At 35.6% G+C, this 21167-nt stretch overlaps 1 protein-coding gene across 1 annotated transcript; it reads left to right on the forward strand.

Annotated features, from left to right (window-relative positions):
* Positions 1–623: 623 nt before the first annotated feature.
* On the forward strand, positions 624–20476 carry GRB14 (growth factor receptor bound protein 14; the record flags this gene model as incomplete). Its single annotated transcript, XM_010177803.2, has 10 exons — positions 624–698; positions 6273–6410; positions 7425–7535; positions 7726–7821; positions 8407–8487; positions 10711–10827; positions 10925–10982; positions 11073–11160; positions 15970–16063; positions 20120–20476. Coding segments are annotated over 10 exons (1005 nt in total), but the record flags the coding sequence as incomplete, so codon positions are not given.
* Between the last annotated feature and the right edge of the window lie 691 nt (positions 20477–21167).

Here is a 21167-nt window from a genome sequence, read left to right on the forward strand (position 1 = left end):
CATAGATTACCCCTTGAGCTTTCCTTGATAATGAAATTGGCACTTTAAATGTGGATTTTTTAACCTGTATTGATGTAGTCAGATTTTGATTTTAATTCATATCCTTATCATACAAAATAGACAAAAAAAAAAAAAAAACCAAAAAAAAACCACAACTGAGGGGACTTGTTCTCTATTAATGGAAGTTATTCCAAAATATTTTACTGGGTTTCTAATGTAATGAAGACAATACAAAACAATATATTTTTCAGCATGTTGGTGTATATCCTCCCTACTTTGTAGCGTATTGAAGCCCCAGGGAAGTCTTACATTGTCAACAGCAATAGAAATTACTACTAGAAAAACAACACTAAGGGCCAAGTACTGCAATATGACTTGCAGTGGTGTATGAAACCCTCTTGCTTCCAGAGACCACTGATGTTTTCTCAGAACTCTCGTTTTTCAGCAAATAATATATAGAATATCACAAATTTAGCAATGATATTAAGGTAAGCATAAATTATTGGATCAGAGAATCTGCAGTGTCTTGCACTGCATTGAGAACTTTAATTTTACGTCCAAAGGAGTTAGGAAGTTTTATATTTATTTTTATGGAACTTTGATACAAATTGTTATTGTTACAGAGCTTTTTTCCAGATCACATGATATCTTTTCCAAGTGAAACCAATGCAGCTGTAAGCCACTCTGGTATATTACAGGTATGTAATCTTTGAATAAAGATGAGCCAGCGTATCTCAGAATTTTCCATTGTCTGTGTTGTATAAGCATAGCTCTTTGTCACTGTTGGATTTGTTGCTACATTTTGAATAACTCAAAACATGTTAATAACTTTTTTTCCCTTATGAGATACGATGTGTCTCTTCCAGACACTTATTGCATGACCTCACTTGGAAACTTGCACATTCTTTCAGAATCAAGGAGTGTCAAAACAGATAGAATGCAGTAAAAATGGTTAATAACTTTATTGGGTATTTCAGGTGAAAGACCCCATTTCCTTAAAAAGGTGGAGTGCTGCAGCACTTATTGCATACTTTACAGCAGGCCTTGGTAGAATATGGAGGAACTGGTGATACAAATGGATAAAAAAAGAGTTAAATGGTTAAACTTAATGAGTAGAAAATTTAGACTGACCAGTATGATTTGTTAGCTTGATGGCTACTGTAGCCTTCAAAAAAAAAAATGGTAGGTCACTCAATGTTGGTCATCTTGTAAGCGGACACAAGATTTTAATTTACAGTGGGAGTAATTTCAAAGAATGACCATATCAGGGATCATCTTCTTACTTCTCAAAGAGGGGAAAAATGAGTAATAAAGGTGGAAACATACACATCACTCTTGTTTGCTTGTCACTAGAAAAATTAATTAATAGAAGAACTTTTACTGGTCTTAACCCTATGTGTGAGGTTTGGGCATAAAGAATTATTTTAAAGGCAACATAATAACACAAGATGTTTAAGGTAAAACTAAAAGAAATATAGAAATTTTTTTTGCATCTATATAATAAATTCTACCTTGACATCCACCAGGAAATTAAAATCATTAAATAACTAATTCTCAAAGCATTCTTCTGTATTAAATTGTTATATCCTTATAGAAGTGGATATTAGTCAGGAGGTTAAGATTATCCCAAATATAGTAAAAAAATATTTCAAATTAAATTTGAGACATGCTAGATTCTCTAAACCATTTTTACGAATCAAAATAAAAACTTCGTAATTTCAAAAAGTGCTGCATATCTAATGAAAATTGGTTCACTTTTGCTACCTAAATAGCAAATAGATTTTGCAGTCTAACTTAAACCTTTAATGTAGAAAATCTTGTCGCCTTTGTTAACAGATCTTAATATTTTTTCACTTGCAAATGTAGTTTGGTAGTTTGAAAAAAAAAAATGAAAGACTTTTATAAGGGAACTATTTGCTCTATACTCTTGTGTAGAACTTCCTTAAGCCCATATTGTGATATGCAGAACATGTGCAGAGCTTGTGGGTAAGATTATGAATCATTCTAAATATATAGTTACATCCCATTTTGATAGCTTGAAAAAAATGTCGAGAACTCTCCTCTGTTGCTATTTTGTGTTGTATTGTCTGTTTATTTGTATTTCATCAAATAAAACTTATTAGGGACAAAATAGAGAATACTTTTGTGGATTGTGCAGCTGTTTTTGCACATTTCAGCAGAAGCTGTTGAGTAAATTGTTTACAGTGTGTCACTATTTCCTTGAAAACGTTCATTAAGACAAGTTAATGGGCTTGCATTATTATTTGTGATGTACCTGGTCAAGTATCAAGAGAGACATTAATTTTAACAACTCAATGCTTACAAGCGACTAAAAAATAGCTTCTTACACTTTTATAGCATTTTGTAGATTGAGCTGTAAGCAAGAGCAAGTAAAATGTTTTTCAGGTATGTTTTTCTTGACTTTTATTGAAAGTGAAGGAGTATTTTGCCTGAGAACTTTAAAATCAGAGCATCTAAATAGCCTCAAAACAACAAAAAAAAGTTTACCAGTCTCCTATCCATTTTGCATATGCTAAGTAAAGTTACTAGGTCTGACATATATCAAATGTCTACGTATACCAAAGAAAGAGGCTTAATATCTGCCATGAAGATTTTTGGCCTAAAAAAAAGAAGTATGTCACTGTATTGATTAGAGTGTGACTGCTCTGAGACACATCACTGTATGCCCATGTCTAGTGATAGGCAGAGGTACCAGTAGCATTGGGCTGGATCATGTCTGGCTGTTATCACATCTTTGAAAAAATCAGTCATCGAATTCAAACTTGATTTACAGAGTCTTAGAAAAATATGGCTTCTTTAACTCTCCAAAATAGTGTGTAAGGGCTTGAGAAGTGTCCACCTTAGTAAATGTTGTCCCTGCTACTGCAGTCGTTCTTTCACTGAAAATGTTGAAGGTGCAGACAAGTAAGTTGTGTAGTTAGGAATGCAGCTCTCAATCTTTATTGCATTCAGTGACATCTAGTATTTCTGCTTTTTTTATTAGTATATTAATCTGAGAGAGTGTAGTGTTTTTCCTGTTCTGTTATTTTTTCACTTGTTGATTAATTTGTTGGTTTGGGGTTTTTTTTTTCAACAAAAGATTTATTTGCTTTGTTTTTTTCGTAGAATCATAGAATGGTTTGGATTGGAAGGGACCTTAAAGATCATCTAGTTCCAATCCCCCTGCCATCAGCAGGGACACCTTCCACTAGACCAGGTTGCTCAAAACCTCATCCAGCCTGGTCTTAAACACTTCCAGGGAGGGAGCATCAACAACTTCCTTGGGCAACCTGTTCCAGTGTCTGACCACCCTTACAGTGAAGAACTTTTTCGTAATATCTAATCTAAACCTCCCCTCTTTCAGTTTAAACCCGTTTCCCCTTGTCTTGTCATTAGTTGCCCTTATGAAAAGTCCTTCCCCAGCTTTCTTGTAGGCCCCCTTCAGGTATTGGAAGGCCGCTATAAGATCTCCCCGGAGCCTTCTCTTTTTCAGGCTGAACAGCCCCAACTCTTTCAGCCTGTCCTCATAGGAGAGGTGCTCCAGCCCTCGGAGAACTGGACGCAGTACTCCAGGTGGGGCCTTACAAGAGCGGAGTAGAGGGGCAGAATCACCTCCCTCGACCTGCTGGACACGCTTCTCTTGATGCAGCCCAGGATACGGTTGGCCTTCTGGGCTGCAAGCGCACATTTTTGTTCAGATTGGTTTTAAATTGATTAGTTTTACATCTAATGAAATCATTTAGAGTCCTTGGTGCTGTCATATGTTAGTATCTGAAAGACATGGCAACATTTGTCACCACCCTACATACGAAATTATATATTTCACTGCATATGGGAGAGGGTGCAAGCTTATTTCTGCATATTGTGTGACTAGTAATCCTTGTCTGCAACATACCATAATTTAACTGTTCCCCACTTCTTCCTATATTAAAAACTTCTCTTATTTTTCTTATTTTCGTCCTAATTTGATTATCTCTTATCTGCATAAACAGGTAAATAATAAACTTGCATGTGCTTCTATTAAAAAACCCAACAGACCAAAACAACAACCAAAAAACCCAACCAAACCAACCCACAACAAAAAAACCCAAGGAAGTTATCTTTTCTACTATCTTTACTTTTGGGTATTTTTTGCAGACAATCAGTTCTCACTCTGAAATATTTTTACTGTTCATTCCTTGTGATGGTTAATGGCTTTGACTATAGCTTGTTCACATTATGTTTTCTCACACAATCTTCAGGTATTTTAGAAAGAAAAAGATGGATCGAAGATTGTCTTTTTTCCTAGCATTAATGCTCTTTTATTTTAATTGATAGCATAGGGAAAACCAGTGACTGTTGGAGCTGAGCTTTGTATTGCTCCGCCACTTTGCCTGCTGAGTAAGAAAAGCATTTTTCATGACAGCACGTTTGGTTTGAAGCTCTTACGACAGAAATCCTGGGGAAGATACTTGTACAGGCTGGGAGCCAGACACTCCTTTAATCTTCAGTAGAGATACTAACACCTAAAAAAAATGCTGTTTTGTTTTGGCTTTACATACATTTGACTTGTTCATGGAGTTAAAATACTTTTTCAATGCAGCCTTTATATTCACCATCAATGGAGAAGAAATACTGTTAAGTATGTGGCAAATGGGAAGATTAACAGGCTGGAACACCTACCAGGAACTACTCATCCGCTTCGGTGTGGCTGAAACAGCTTAAACTGCATTCATACAGAGTTGTGTGCCAGCAGCACATGTAGATAGATGGACCTAGTCTTGCTGTAATTTAACTGTTCAGGTGAATAGTGGTGAAGCTATTCATAATGCATTCCTAGTTGTGGGCTGCAGCGCTCCCCTGACACATGAAGCCTGCCCATGTTACTGCATTCACACCAGCTGAATTTAGTTAGCTCAGGATGGTCTACAGGTGATACAATCATGCATCTGACTGCAAGGTAGGAAAACAATAAAAATGAGAGACACCTTGTATTTCTTGGTTGGACTGCATTATTTAGTGGCCAAAGAAATTTGTGTACTTCTAAAATCATGTTCACTTCACGAGTGAACAGGAGGAAGATGCAGCAATGAAAGCTGCAGATATCAACCAGAAAATCCTTTGTCCTCTACCATTATATAAGCCTAGGCAGTATTTATGATTCTGCAGGCCAGTCTGGGGCAAGGTTCCTTGAAGAGCTTAGTAACAACACAGGTTCCTTTGCATGTATGGAAATTGAAGAATTCTAGGTTAGTCTGTTTAGATATGAGTCATAGTTCTGAGTAGTTTTGTTGGAAGAAGAGTAATAAAAATGTATGCGTTGAATGGAATTAGAATAAAGTTATCACAGTTGCCAGCTTTTACTGGGCACTTTTGCAGACTGAGTAAGACTTGGTCTTTGCAAGGTGACCACTGTGTTTCACTCTTGACAATGCCTGATTGAAAAATCTAAGGAGAAGCCATTGAATACCTTGAGTAGAGGCAGTGCATCAGTTAGCTTCTCTCAGTGCATTAGATGACTTCTCTGTCTATCATTCTGCCTTTTTTATGGCTCATGAGGGTGCATGCCTTTTTCTTGCAGTTCTGGAGGCAAAATGGCTGATCTCTGGGACATTTAAGTCCTCTTTTCTTCCTCCTGATGCAGCATTTTTCAATACTCTGCCAGGTGACCTTGAGCACAGACAGGAGCTGTCTTGGTGACTGGCCCAGCCTCTCCTGTTTTTGGTTCAACTAAAGCTCCTAAAGTTCCTACTTGAGCACTGCTTCAGGTCCTGTGACCCTTGTTCCCTCCTTTTGAAAATGGTAATATCTGCCTGACCTGCATGGTTTTGTGATTTAGATCTTGTGATTTGTTTGCTGAGCAATTTTTAACTCAGATCAGTTCCCTTATCTGGTTTGCAACACAGGAGGCAGGGAGGGATATTTCTTTTTTTCTTCTTTTGGTAGCACTGATTTGCAGTTTTATATAAATAGGCTCTGAGGCATGGGATCAGAACTTCTTACACTGGTTTTGTTGCTAAAGTCAACATATTGCATAACTAATGTTCTCATTTCAAACCATATGTTCCATATAAATATGTAACTTGCTCAGCATACTTTGGTGTTGTGTAACATTCTAAGTGCCTCAAATTAGAGGTACTCTGAATGATATTACATGCAATCAGAACTGAATTACTGTGGTGTGATAGTGCATTTGGGGGTTTATTCCCCTTGGTCCTGTCTGAGTATGTTAATGAAACAGAAAGTTGGTTTCAGATGAAAAGAAAAATGCCTGTCTGGTATTTTTTTTTCAGATGTTCCTAAGCTCCAGCACGTATCCTGAGATTCATGGTTATTTGCATGCAAAGGAGCAGGGAAAAAAATCATGGAAAAAATTGTACTTTGTTTTGAGAAGATCTGGCCTTTATTTTTCCACTAAAGGTACATCTAAGGTAAGGGAATTATAAAACAAAACGATGAATTTAGAGCAAAATTGTATGTATTTATCATTTGTTGTAATAATAACCAAAATCTGAATTTCAACTTACAGTGATAAAATGTAAAAAATAAATAAAATATTTATTATAGATAGAAACTAGAGAGATATTGAGATACAAAATTGGGAAAGTATTGTCTTAGAAATGGTAGTTTATTTTTGCCTAATAACTTTATTCTGCCTAATATTTTTCCAATCCATTAACAGAGTGGCCTTTCCAAATGAATTTTCAAATAGTAGTTAAAATTCTGAAGTATAAGTAGATGCTCTGAAAGGTGGACATAATATTTCATTATCTAAAATAAACAAAAACTTATGTATAAAAGGATTTTACAGGAAGATTTTGAGAATTCTCATATTTTGTCACTGGACAGTTTTTCATTTTACTAGTTCAACTTTTTGATGGCAATACTTATGTTAAACAGGATACGCAGGAGTTGAAGCACCTTTTACATAAACCATTTAAAACAATGTTTTTCTTGTTCTGAATTTTCTGTGTTAACAGCCAAGAGTATTCATTGAGCTGTTTTTGTATCCTTCAGCAAATTTCTTTTGTTTGCTTCCTTGATTTAATTAACCTTAGAGTATGAAGGTAATGGTTAGAAATAGTACTGAACAGTAATAATTAGAGTATGTTCTTTTTCAGATTAAGAAAGTATATTTTATTTAGATGTTTGAAGTGCATTTGAAGTTTGAATTTAGTGGATATTTTGCCAGAAATTATATCACTCACACTTTGTTTTTTCTCCCTCTCTAGAAGAATGAACTCTGACTAGTTTGAGATGTTTTTTCTCTGCATCATAAACTTAATGTTGAGTTGTCTCTAGATTTCACAGTGTCACAGTTAAAACTGCAGTATGTAAGACTATTTTGGAACAGGATAACTACTATACTTTTCTGAGTTTCTTATATAGAGAGTCTACCTAAAAATAGGCTAACTGTATTACATTGCCTTTTGTTTTTTTTTTAGGAGCCAAGGCATCTGCAGTTTTTCTGTGAATTCAGCAATAGTGATATGTACATGTCTTCGACAAGCAAAAAGATTTCTGGAGCACCAACAAACTATGGATTCTGCTTTAAGGTACAAGCTTATTATTCTGATACGTATTAAAGCAGGCCACAGTTTTTAGGTAAGCTTAAGTTTCTTGAAGGTTTTTGAAAACTATATTCAGCTTTCTTTTATAAAATAGGAGAATTAGTGGCTTTTATTTCAACAGGTATTATCTTCAAGATATGCATTAATGCTAAAAAAATGTGCTGTGGCCTTCTAGCCTAACAAATCAGGAGGAACCAGAGACCTGAAACAGCTCTGTGCCGATGATGAACAAAGTAGGACCTGTTGGATGACAGCAGTTAGGTTGCTTAAGGTAATTTTTCTTAGTGGATTTAACTTCTTGATGAAGTTTACTATGTGAAATTTTAGTACAGTAAGGTAGAGAAGTAACATAATTCTAGGTTCCAATGCAATAGTAATATCAGGTTTATACTCTCAAAGTTTATTTTCCTTCATCCCAGCAAACAAGAGAGACCAAATTACTGGAATCATTGTAGGGGGTGGGTTGATGTCTTGAAGCATCCTGCAAATACTTACACTTAACATTAAGCATATGCTTATATGTAATTATATGTAACTGTGTTGAATTCAGTGAGATTGTTGAATAATGTTGAACAAAGCTATAAGAATGTACAAGAAGGAAGCTTTAATATGTTTTTCAAATGTGACTATTTGTGACAAAATAAAAATAGGTCAATTGGTGTCTTAAATGGGTAGTATGAGTGTACTCATAAAGGCAGCAGCAACAATGATGATGTGCATTTCCTTGTCATAACAGCATTTGTCCCTGGTTTTTAATAGTAAAGAAAGGCATGTGATATCTTTTACATCTTGAAAAAAAATTACTTGGCTTAGGTTTATAATTTGAAATGCTAACCATATTATTTTCTGGTTTTAGTATGGGATGCAGCTGTATCAGAATTACATGCAACTGTATCAAGGTAGAAGTGGCTGCAGCCCTTTGAATGTAACACCTATGGTATGTCCCACCATAGCTCCATGAATAAAGACATTGTTCCTGCCATCATGTTATTTTTAAATAACTTGTTTCAGCTATACTACTGAACTGATCCTGCAAGTCTTAGCACATGCGAATGCTTGCAGAAAACTTTAGGGCTGTTAGGGTTGACTAGAGACCTAATTAATTAGTTTACTTAATATGAATTGGGTAGCTTTTTCCCTTTGTCAAATTTCTGGTATTTTGGGAGTTCATTGGCTTATTATGACTGTCAAAATGAATAGAAAGAGGATTTTGGAAGCAGAGAAACAGAACTATAAATGCATTGTAAAAGAAGCAAAGTGTTTAAGCTTACACATGCTGTAAGTGATCAATAAGAAAGCTATAACAAATACTTTTCAGTATACAGTAATACTTCAGATTTTTTTTTTTTTTAACAAAATATTAGGTACTTAAGATTGATTTCAGATAGTGTAATAATGGACTTCAGAGGAACATCATAATTTGGAAGAACTGGGTTTTTGGGGGAACAACAGCCTATACTAGATGCTGTGTCCATCTCAGTCAGATGGTTGAGATTAGATCAGGTTGTCCTTTCTTTAATACCTTATGTTATCCCAGTTCTTTGTGAGTCATTCGATTTCAGACTTTTTCATGGATGATTTATATAACTTTTGTGGGTTTTCTGGGCTAACTTGGGTAAAATTACTTGTTGCCAGGACTTGTGACAGTGACTTTATGGTGGATTTTTTGAGCTTTTATTGTAATTCTTGCTGTGAAAATGCCTAAAATATACATTTGCTGTTATAGGTATTCACAAAAATAGTTTTCAGTTATATTGTTAGTAAGCATGGCTTCAAGATTGTGCTTAGTACATTGCCTGTGTCTTTACTTTCTGTTATGTGAAGCTGTTACAATAGCCAGCTGCTGCTTTTATAAGAGGTCTGGGAGCCATTACTGATTTTCTCTCCTCTTATACTGTTCCCTGCATTTTAGCTTATGTAGCTTCTAACACAGGCAGAATCTGTAACGAGTATTAAGCATGGCACTGTTTTTCTACTTGTATATAACTCATTAATTAAGCATCTAATTGGATAAACTTGGGAATTAAGCATACAGACTAATGAACATACTTTGAAGGGGAACCACTTCCATGTTTCACATTCCTCAGTAACTCACAGCCACATCAGCTACCAGGAGTTCCCTCCACTCTCCTAGAGGCAAACATTTTATTTTATTTTGCTCTTGGTTTTTTTTCACTTTTGCAAAGTTCTTTACAGGTTACAGTTACTCAGACAAACCTTAGACTACAGTGTCAAGAATTACAGTGAACTACAGAATTGCTGTCTTCCATTTCTATTTATATTTGTGCTTCTAACCAAACAAAACAGGGCTGCTTTGGTTTTGGATTGGGAAGCTTTGCCAACCCTGCAGAAATCTGGGCCTGTTGTGTTCCAGATGTTACTTTAACTTATGGAATGCTAATAAAAAGAATATTCTTTTAATTATTTGATATTCCAGTGCCTGGCAACATTTGAGCCATTGTAATCTGTATTAAACTTGATTTTGTAAACCTTGGTTACTGAGTAGTATTTTGGTGAGTTTTAAGACTGGGTTGTTGAACTTCAGTGCTTTTTATTCTATTGTTACAAACTGATCTTTGTAGAAAAAAACAAGCATTTTTTATAACATATCCTGCAGTTGTTGAGTCTGTGGTAAGAGTTAGAAGGGTTGTATTAAAATAGAAGTTAAACACCATAGAAATGACTGTTTTCAGTGTTTAAATCCAGTGAAATTTGAGTGAAAGTTTATATAGAAAATATATAAATTTATGACATATTGATAGCAAAATATTTCAAATCTTCATTAATTTGATGGTTATGTACAAGAATTTTGTATTTTATCTTTTTTATGATACTTGGACAACTTAGTTACAGTTTCCTGACTTATTTTGGCTAGTTATATTTAAAAATATAAATAGAGTTTATGGTAAAGCTATGTATTTATCATCCATTGCAGTAATGCAAAAAGATGATCCGTCCTTTCAGACGGTAAAATTGAGCTTTGCAGTAACATACTGGAATTACAAATGCTCCCTAGGGTAAAATGAGTTTGGCTTTGATGGGAAACACTGCAGATACTTGAAATACCACTTACAAAACATAATGGTTTATCAGAAACTCTCCTTTAAATGTTGAATCTTTTAAAAAATGAACAAACTAAACTTATTTTTCTTTGTTGCAGAGAAGCATTTCAGAAAATTCTTTAGTAGCAATGGATTTCTCAGGACACAGAAGCAGAATTATAGAAAATCCAACAGAAGCCCTTTCAGTTGCAGTTGAAGAAGGATTAGCATGGCGGGTATAAACGTCTTTGCTTTATCAGAATAGTATTTTCCAATTTTTTTCTTTTAAACAAAAAAGCTTCAAAATAATGTTTTTACTTCTCTCTCATACAGAAGAGAGGGTGTTTACGACTCAACTCACATGGGAGTCCTATTGCCATGTCTAACATGGGTATGTGTGAGTTAATTCATTGCCGGAGAAATGCAATAGCTGATTCTTTCAATAAAGGCAAAATGTTTTAAAAGATCTTTATTTCTACAGCTATACACAGGTCTCAGTCATGGTTTCATCATAAAATCTCAAGAGAAGAGGCTCAGAGACTTATTTTGCAGCATGGACTTGTAGATGGGTAAGTTAATTCTTTACATAACTCTTCTGAGACACATTTCTAGTCATCAACTGCTATTTTCATGTACTCCTTATTGGGGGGGAGGTGGAGGAAGGATGATTTTGCACTTACCTAATAGAAATAAAAATTCTTTTATATAGGGCTATCTGGGGATCAGTTGGTTTCTATTTTATATCTTTTGGAAGCAATAAAGTGGTGATCTAACACTTCGATTCTGTCACTGACAGATTACTTATGTCTGCTCAGAGCCAGGCACTTGAGCTCTGTGTTTGCACAATATTCTCTGGGAACTGTCAACTTTGGCACCGGTGTCTTTTGTATCTCTTATTAGTGATGAAAGAATGAAAGAAAGCTTGAAAACATTGACTAACCTTATTCTAAGATGAACTATGCAGAGACAGCCATTGGAAAAAAGTATGCTTTTCCTCATGAAATGACTTAAAATTGTATTATCCCTTCATGGTAAGCAATGAACATTAGGATAAAACTACTCGTTTTTGTTTTTCTCTTATTTAAATATTAGTTTGAAAAAATGACAAAGCGAGTAGTAGTTCAAATCCTACTGGTTTTCATATCTGTATTTTTATCCTTAGTCCTGTATTAAATGTAAACTTGGGCCTCCTTCATTCAACAAGTAATTCCATAAAATTCTTAAGTTTCTCTTAGTCTGTTTACAGTTAGGTACCTGTAATATCAGAGTACTGGTTTAATTCCTTCAGTTTTAGATTAAATATGTTGTAATTTTTCTTCTATTTTTTAATTTCAAGGGTCCTGTTTTTAAGCCTGGCTAATCATCCTGAAACTGCTTCTGTATTCTGCATTCATTTTTGCATTTGTAACATGAGAGGGACTGGACATGGGGGTGAATTCAGTGTGTATTTCTGATCAGTATGTCGCTCTAGGGCTGATGAATCTTCCAGTGTATTTCAGTGGATTCACACCCATGCTGTTAAATGAAACCCAGTAGATTTGATGAGTAAATAGCAATGGTGTTTGAGATGAGAAAGTGAATACCTTGCTAACATTAGTTTAGTACAGTGTTGTTTATGTTACATTCTTGGATCTGTTCATAGATGAGCATTGTGGTTTTGGTGAGAATGATACTTTTACATGAACTGTCTAGAATTTATTACAACATGGTAGTAAAAGCACTCATGGTGTCATACATATTCAGGAGTTGCAATGAAGTCATGAATACATTACAACATGTGACAAATGCTGTGCTTTTTGACAGGCTGAATGAATGAATGATCACCAGAAATACAGAATTTTTTCATGGGAATAGTAAGATTTTAGTTTCTGGGGGTGGAGGTGGTGGGTAGAGAAAATAATCCTTGTGGAGCCTTTTAAGGTGATCCCAAGCAGAGAGATCTCCTGCATATATGACAGAGGTTGTAGGAACTCAGTAATAGTGTATGTACCAAAAAATATGCTGTTCACGATGACTTATAGAAGATAAAGTATCTACAGTAGTCTCAGTATTTGAATAACCCAATAACAGAATTAGAGACAGCAACAATCTTAAGGTGTGCTATGAAGGAATAAAGTTTTTGGATCTACTGTTCTGTTGTAAAACCAACTTTCTTAAAAAGGTTTATGTAGCTTATTGTAGATTTCGTGCTTTACTCCCTATAGGATATTTTAAGACTTTTCCATGATAAGTGGTTGACAGGATTGTAAACTCATTGGTATCTGATTGATGAATGGGATAATAGCATTACCAGAAAGCCCAGGACAAAATGTAACTGATCATTCAGAGAATTCCTTACAAATTTGTGAAGGAGCAGTTGTTTGGAGTCACCCAGCTTGTCTAAAATGCCCCCTTCCAACCAGTATTTCTAAGATACTGTGTACTACAACCCTTTCTTCATAATTAAGTGATCTTTTTAAAGGTTCTTTGATAACCAAAGTAGGTCTATTGTGATAAAATTAGAAAAGATTAAAATCTCTTTATGTGAAGCAGGACAAATGTTGCTTATCTTTGCTGTTAAAACAAGGAAAAAAGTAAGAAAATTGTCTTCAAAAGAACTGATAAATGGGAACAAATCCTAATCAACCTGTACTTTTCTATCCATGGGTGTACAGACTCCATTTGGATATATTTGGCATATTCTTAGAGTGTCATTTTTCCAAATAAAATAAAATATCAATCTTTAATGGCAAACACAAAAGATTTAAGTTTATGTAAAGGACCTATCTGTGCTCTGAAAAATTCCATTCATGTCCTGGAGAGGGTGAAAGGCCACTAGATGGTGAGAGAGAGCTTGTTAGGAGAGCCCGAGTCTATTGAGAACTCTTGATTTATCCTTACACTTGCCATGTGCTCTTACAAGCTGTATGCTGAGTTGGCAATTATCCCTCTTTAGTAACTGAATTAGTATCAGAGCTCCAAATTAGACTGGATGGGGATTTTGCTAGAAATGTTAATGATTATGGACTCCAAATTTCTTATTTCTAGGTATTTTCTTACTCTGTAAAAATAGAACTCTTAAAAACGTGGAGGATTAAATTAGTTTGGATCCGTGCCATTAGTCAATGAAAATGCACTGTAAGCCTTTGTCTGCTTTCTTTTCCTGAAATCATTTCTTTTCTTATAATAGGTGTACTCTAATTCCTGGTATATGGTTGGGCAACAGTAGGTGGCTGCTAGTACTCACTTGGTTGATACCTGCAAGTCCATTTTGCCTGTTTGTTTTGTGTCCTGAAAGAGGAGCATGCTTTCCAATGGCTGTCCCTCCATTTCACTTCTTTGGTACATCGGTTAGCTCTATCTGTTCCAGACCTGCACAGTACAAACAGTTCAGACTCTCTCCACTACAAATCTGTGAATCAGATACTTCCCTCTCTCCTCCAGCCTGTTGTCTGCTGGTATCCCAAACCCAATGATTCAGTGAAGGCTGTCTCTTATTGGTAATCATCCTTTGCCTAAACCAGATTATCCTAACAGGATTATGGCAAAAATATGTCTGTCCATAACCTGTCTAAAATAAGTGTTGTGTGAAAGGGGTGGTAAAGCAATTTAGCAGGAAATAAACTCCCTTGCATTCCAGCTTACCCTCAGATAACTGGAGGAGCTGGGAGCGGCTAGGCTTAGATCCCGAGTGATGCCCAATTTAGTACTATGAGTCCAACAACAGCGGATTCACTCGATAGTGCGCTGCACTCCTGTACCCACGATTTATGGCTCACACAGCTAAACCCACAGAATTTAGCAGCATCCTGTTGGTCACGGGGGGGTTGGTGTGGCTGGTTACAGACAGACACAGTTCAGTGTGGCACTACAAGTTCGGGTGCATTAATTCTGGATTCACTTGATAGTGCCCAGCACCTGCTGTCCAGTCACCATCTCTGGACGCTTACAGCCTCATCAGGCAGCGCGAAATTGTGCAGCAAGTCAATAAGCAAATAAGGCACTTTAATAAAGCAACAAGAATAATACAGATGCGTGTGGGTTGCCCATGATAATCTACTGTCTGTAGAGGTATATACAAGCATTAAGGTTACAAGTTACTGAAAAGCGCTAAGTTAAAAAAGCAATTCTATAGAGATCTCAAGTTCCCAAGAAAGTTCTCGGGGCAGTATAAATCTTACCCAAAGGCATCCCTGTGGGGGGGAAGAGAGGCTTAGCCCATCAGCTGGTCCCAGAGGTCAGAGGTCTGCAGTAGTATCTTCCCTAATTCCCCCCCTTTCTTTGGGCCATTTTTATAGTATTTTTTACCTTCAAGGTTGAGCTTGAGTGACTCTAGTCATACTTTTACCGTGATTGGTGAAAACACTTCCGTTTCCCTTTTAAGGTAGAAGTTACCAAAAGTTTGAGTGTATGCTCAGTAAGGTGGAAGGTGGGGGCGGGAAGGCAGTGGGGGTGGTCAGTGAGCCAGAGGTATGTTTTTGGGTTATTATAATTCACGGTCCATGAAAGTGTGTCAGATGGTCAGTCCAGTGTCATGAACAGATAGCATATCAGCCTGTTGGCGCCCGTGCATCTCTTCTGCAGTGATTACAGGTCTTGTCTAGCATCTTCACTCTTCCCCACTCCCCGTATTGATATGCAAGAACCTTACTCTCCAGGAGACAACCTTGGAGAGGATTCTTCACATACCAGTTGGATTTTTCTCCTGGAATCTTCTTTGACATTATACCTTTCTCTAGTGTGTGAACACAGCCGTTTTCTGATTTTTAAGTTACCTCCAGTAATTATTCCACAATAAGTTATCAGTGAACTAGTTGCAGTGACACTGTTGGCCATTGAGAGTGTTGTGATTTGAATAATGATGCCATAAAGAGAGCAGAATGTAGGTCTGTCTCAGTGGGAATTTTGCCGATGTGCAGAAGTGAATGTGCATTTATTAATATTGGCCAAATGTGAAAATCATTCTGATATGTCTTGCATTACCTTTTCTGTAAACGACCTGTTGAACTACCTTTTGAATTCTTGCTATAATGCTTCCGATTTAGGTAACTGTCAGAGTCCAGATAAAAATTTTGTTCAAAGCACAAACTTTGAGGGTGCTTTTCTGTCTAAAGAGATGCATCGTAATTCTGTGTGGTGTAAAAACTAATGTCTACAGTGTCATTCATTCTGAGAATGCATATTTTTCACATAATAGACAAGGTGAAGAGGAATTTAAGAAAAAGTATTTCAAGTGACACATTTGCAAAGAAATATTGATTGAAAGCATAACTTAAGTAATTAACATTATTTTTGCTTTTCACTAATACTTCAGTAATGAATTTACAACACTTTTACCTGGATGTTTACAAAAGGCTTTTCTGAGTGATCTTACTGTGAAAATTTTCAATCTCTTTTAGGGTATTCCTGGTACGCGATAGCCAAAGTAACCCCAAAACATTTGTATTGTCATTGAGTCATGGATTAAAAATAAAGCATTTTCAAATTGTACCAGTAAGTAAATTTTTCAGTTTATGTACACAATTGTAAAACAAAACAATTGAATAATTGTGATAGAATATTGCTGATTTTTTTTCTTTTGCTGTTATCTGGAAGATGAAAACATAATACCTATGTAACTAAAAATAATTGGTTGTATTGAGGAGACTTGAACATTTTTGAGCTTTGCTGTTTGATTTGTTATAAAGCTTGACCAGTATTATGAAATCCTAAGAAGTGTCTTGGAAAAATAGACAACTGTATTTGAACTGGAACAGAAGCAACCCTAATGGCATGAAAATCACATTAATAAAAGTCATATTGCCTTTTCATTTTTCAATATGTGCACAATTTCTATTTAGTTGTCTGTTTAGGTGGACTGCCTATGACATGTGTGTGTATATATCTCACTGACTTGTGTTCAGGATAATTTCTCTCAATATTTGGAGTCAAACATTTTTTGCTGACCTCTCTTCTTGAGTCATGTTACTGTACTGTATTCATGTCCAGGTATTCTTTGGCGGGACAATTTTAGCAAAAAAAATTATATACTTACTCAGTTCAGCTACTTATAGGTAAACTGAAATTTCCTAAATTGAAATCATATTTCCATCAGTTTTCATTGAAGATATAATCCAGTGTTCCTGCCAGAATGGCCAGCTTTCCCAACCCTTTCACTCCCTCCAATATACAGTTTTCTTTACAGGTTTATACAGTTTTCTTTACAGGCTGCTTCTGTTGCGATGAGAAACACTTCAGCATTATGTTTTTAGACACAGATACTTGGCATAACTGAGCAACCCTATAGTTTTTTCTCTCTCTTCACAAGAACCTTTCTTCCAGACCATGTAATACTCTAGCCTCCATGTTTCTTCCTAGCAAAGTTTCTAGGAGATTCTGCATTTCTCTGTATAAATTATTGTAGTGGCATTTTTTGTTTCTGATCTGGTGATTCCCTATGATCATTCACCGAATTTCTGTATGCCTTACCTAGGGCTTGTAGCTGATATCCTCCCCCCAAAAAAGTTCCTGTAGAGTCAAACTGAAGCATTATTGGGATGGAGGAAAGGAGTGAATCGATTTTTGATATAATAAAGAATTGCCCAGGTGTTAGGTACAAACAGTGGAAGAGGCCTTCATCCAAAAGTGATAGCAATACCCAGGATCTCGTGCCAGCATCAGCATGTCCTCTGTGATCAGAATCCCAGGTGTAAGATCTCTGTGCTTCTGTTAACTTTGGGATAACTGTTGTGTGCTTTAGAAAACCTTCTGAACTCTGTACAAATCCTTTATGATTCTACTTCATTGAGATGTCATTTAACTCTCAAATTTGAGAGACCACTTTTTCTGTCTCTGTCAGGAAACAGACCCTCTCTTCTATAAGAGCAGATGTAGCAGGAAGCTGTAGTTATCTTCAGTTTCCTCTGAGCTGGATGACTTTCCTCCTCTCCTTCAAAAAATTGAGTCAGTTCTAATGTTCTTCTGCAGATGTAAGCAGTGCATTTTACAAATTAATCATATACGCTCATGCTAAAACCTTCCTCTCCTGTTGCAGGATCTTTGGAGGAATGAGGAATTCTTTATTTTGACATGGATTGTCTACAGATTTGACTAGGTTTTTCCATGCTAATGGTCTGGAAGACCTATACCACTTCAGTGCAAAGCCTGTCTTACTTGAAGGAAATTTTTTTGAATTGTTTTTATATTAAAGCGATTTATCCTGTGCTAGTTACCAGAAGAAAATAAATCTGTAATGAGAACAACTTAATCCAGAGAGAGAATATGGAAACTGTTAGTTCTCCAAACATAGGCATATTTCAGTTATTTTCTGTCAATTAATTTCCAGTCAAATTCAGTACCCCTCATACCATTCTCAGTACCCAGACTTAACCACACGCTCTGCTTTTGCTAGAACAATACTCTAAGGAGTTCAGAAAATAATTTTTTGAGGAGGGAAAGGTTTTGTTTCTGGTTGCTGCTGATGCCCTAAATGAAGTTACCATTTTCTAAGAAACAAGGCATTTTGTGTTACTGCAGTAAGTTGGTAGCTTATTAGTTGGAGAACAAGGTTACGTTTTAGAACTTCAAATCCTACTATTCTTCTAAACTCTTGCCTTTTTCCAGTCATTGGGAAGAGGTGATAAACTTTCCTACTAAATGTTACAAATCATTCAGTCTTTAAATGAATTATTTTTCTCTCACATTTTAGGTTGCTTCAGGCTATACTGCATTTAAAAATGTCTCCTTTCAGATAGGGCATGCAGCCTGCCAATTCAAGCTTCCCCCTCATTAACAGGTGCATCATGTTAACATTGGTAAGATATGCAACAGGTATTGCAGGTGGGTGGCAGAGAATTGATTGTAAAAAGTTGAAAAGAAAACCTTTGGGATACATTTGGGTTCCCATACTGTGAAAATTGAAGAACTTGATAGCTTAAATGTAATTTTCAGCCTTACTACTCTGAGCTGTTACAAGTTAACTTCAGCATAGCCTATCCTGAAATTAGCTGTTCTGTAGTCCATGCAAAAGAAGAAAAATAGATACACATTTCTGGGACTGTTTTTTCCCAATAAATGTTCTCTCATAACAGCCTTCGTAGGTTGCAGAAGATGCTAGATTCCTGGGAAGAATAACTTTGATATGAGTTTTTACTTTGCAAAATACTGGTTGCTTTAGAATCGGCAATCTGTCTGGTATTCACTTCAAGGTTTGGGATTAATTTGAAGGGGGGGAAATAAGATAAATATGAAATAATGGTCAACAGACATCTGAATTGTCAACTCTTCCTTGTCTTCAGTGCATTAGCAGGAAAATTGCATGCATAAGGGAAGTCCAATGGATGATAATCCATTTTCAGGTTCTTGACTGGAGCACAGGAATTTACACATACACACATTGGTAGTTCCTTAACTAGTGGTGTTTGACCTGGATTGACCAAAGTCTGAGAATAATGAAATTACAAACTACTTCCAGACATGGTAGAAAGGGGTAGAATAACCAGGAGTCATAAGCAGTTCAACAGCTGCTTCAGATGAGAAATCTTAATTACAGGTAAGAGAGCTAATTATATCTTCTCCCTTCCCTTATACTCAAGTAGGGTACTTGCATCTTTACCTAGCACACCATCTGCTACTCAACACTAGCCCTGCTTCAGGATCTTCTGTTCACTACTCTCTCAATTTTGCAAAGTATCTTTTTTTCCTTTTTGTTTTTAAAATAGTTTAAATAGATTTTTTTTTTTATTTACCCTCTATTTACATTAATACTAATTAGTCACTATTGCACTGAAGCTCCTCGATCTTAGACATATTAGCAGTAGAGGAAGTAAACCAAGAAAACGTATAGTCATCAATGCAGTACAAATTGTGCAAGAGCTAATGTTCAGTAACCTAGAATAGGGAAATACTGATGGTAAATTTTTAAGCATGTAAAAGTCAAAAGTAATCTTTCAAGGTATGTTTTGCAGTTTCTTCTCTCTCTGCTGTGTCTAATACATGTGTTTGGAGCTGCAGGAGTTCTTTCTCCTACAACAAAGAATATATTATTACATCAAACACGTTACTTTTATGATGGGCAGTTTCTTGTATAGCGAATATCATCCAGTACACCAGTGCACTAGTGTATAACCTCATTGCACCTTACAAAATAAGTGATAAGGAATGTAGCAGTTACACAGAGTATGAATGGAGCAAAGGTTGAAATCTATGAAGTTGGAACTTGGTTGTTTCTTGTCATTCTGTAAAAACTCAGTGTTCATATTAACTCTAGTTATCATTCCAAATCAAAGGCATAAAGTAATATTGTTAGTGCAGAACCAATATTCCTATACTTATTTAACTGTTCTTTCATTTTAGATATGTATCTAACTTAAAGGGGAAGTTAAAGAGTACATTATTTTTCTGGGGTTTTTTGATCTTGCTGTGAATGATTGCTGTATTTTTCCTTCTCTCAATAGTCATAAGATTATGAATATCTTGGGTCTACCAGAAGGCTTCTCGAAGTATTTCAATTGGGTAGAAATACCATAGCAAAAGAGGATTTTATTCTATCTTGTTTTTCCATTTTTACAGTTGGAAGATGATGGGAAGCTATTCTATACCCTTGATGATGGTCATACCAGATTTACTGATCTCATCCAGCTAGTGGAATTCTACCAGCTTAATAAAGGAGTACTGCCTTGCAAGTTAAAACACTATTGCGCACGAATTGCTCTTTAACCAAAGCATCTGTTTCATCAGAGGGAAAGGAAGATACTAGAATACTTTTTCCCCTAAAGGCAATTTGTAGAGTAAGAAGGGAAAAAGCATTATGTTGTAATGATTCTATGTTTTAGCTGCAAAAAAATATATGTAGATAAGAAGTTTGCATTGTGATTGTCACAGCAAAATTTACTTTATGGTTTTAAAAAAATGGTCTTTTCCTATGTAATTATTTAGTATTGTCTTGGACTTTGGTTTGGGGTTTTTTCCCAACTGAAAACAATTTCTAAAAAACTAGTATTGTGTTACTTCTACAAAAATATAACTGAAGGAAAGATCTTTGTTCTTAGGTTTAAAATGAACTTTTTGTCTATTCCAATGTTTCTCATAATTTCTATTCATCACGTAGAAGAATAACATATACTGTGGTGAGAGTAAGAAGCTGAACTGCACATTTTATTTGTAAATAAAATGAATAAATATTTTGCACTATATTTTTGAATGCTACTTTGAGGATTATCATATACAAAAAGTGAAAAATCATTAAAACTACTTATAACTGATTAGTTGTATTGAGTTGTGCTATTACTGTTGTAATATCTTAAAGGATTTTTTTTCTCTAAGCTAATGACTAAATCTACATCTTTATACAGAGCTGAAGCATCACTTACTTAGCTGTGATATGTATAAACATGCATAAAGTATCACGTAGTGCATAACATGGTTTAGTGTATACCTACAGTCTCTAACACAAAGAGAGAGAAAGAGAGACCTGTTAAGTACTGTGGATTATTGCAGAGTTGGTGGGGAAATCAACTTCAATTGTCCCTCAAAAATAAACGTAATGTTACAATATGTACAAATTTACAGTATTTACAAATATTTACAATACTTACAAATAAAAGTAAATCCAGTGGAC

This window comes from Antrostomus carolinensis, unplaced genomic scaffold (assembly GCF_000700745.2).
Source record: "Antrostomus carolinensis isolate BGI_N321 unplaced genomic scaffold, ASM70074v2 scaffold14561, whole genome shotgun sequence".
NCBI lineage: Eukaryota > Metazoa > Chordata > Aves > Caprimulgiformes > Caprimulgidae > Antrostomus > Antrostomus carolinensis.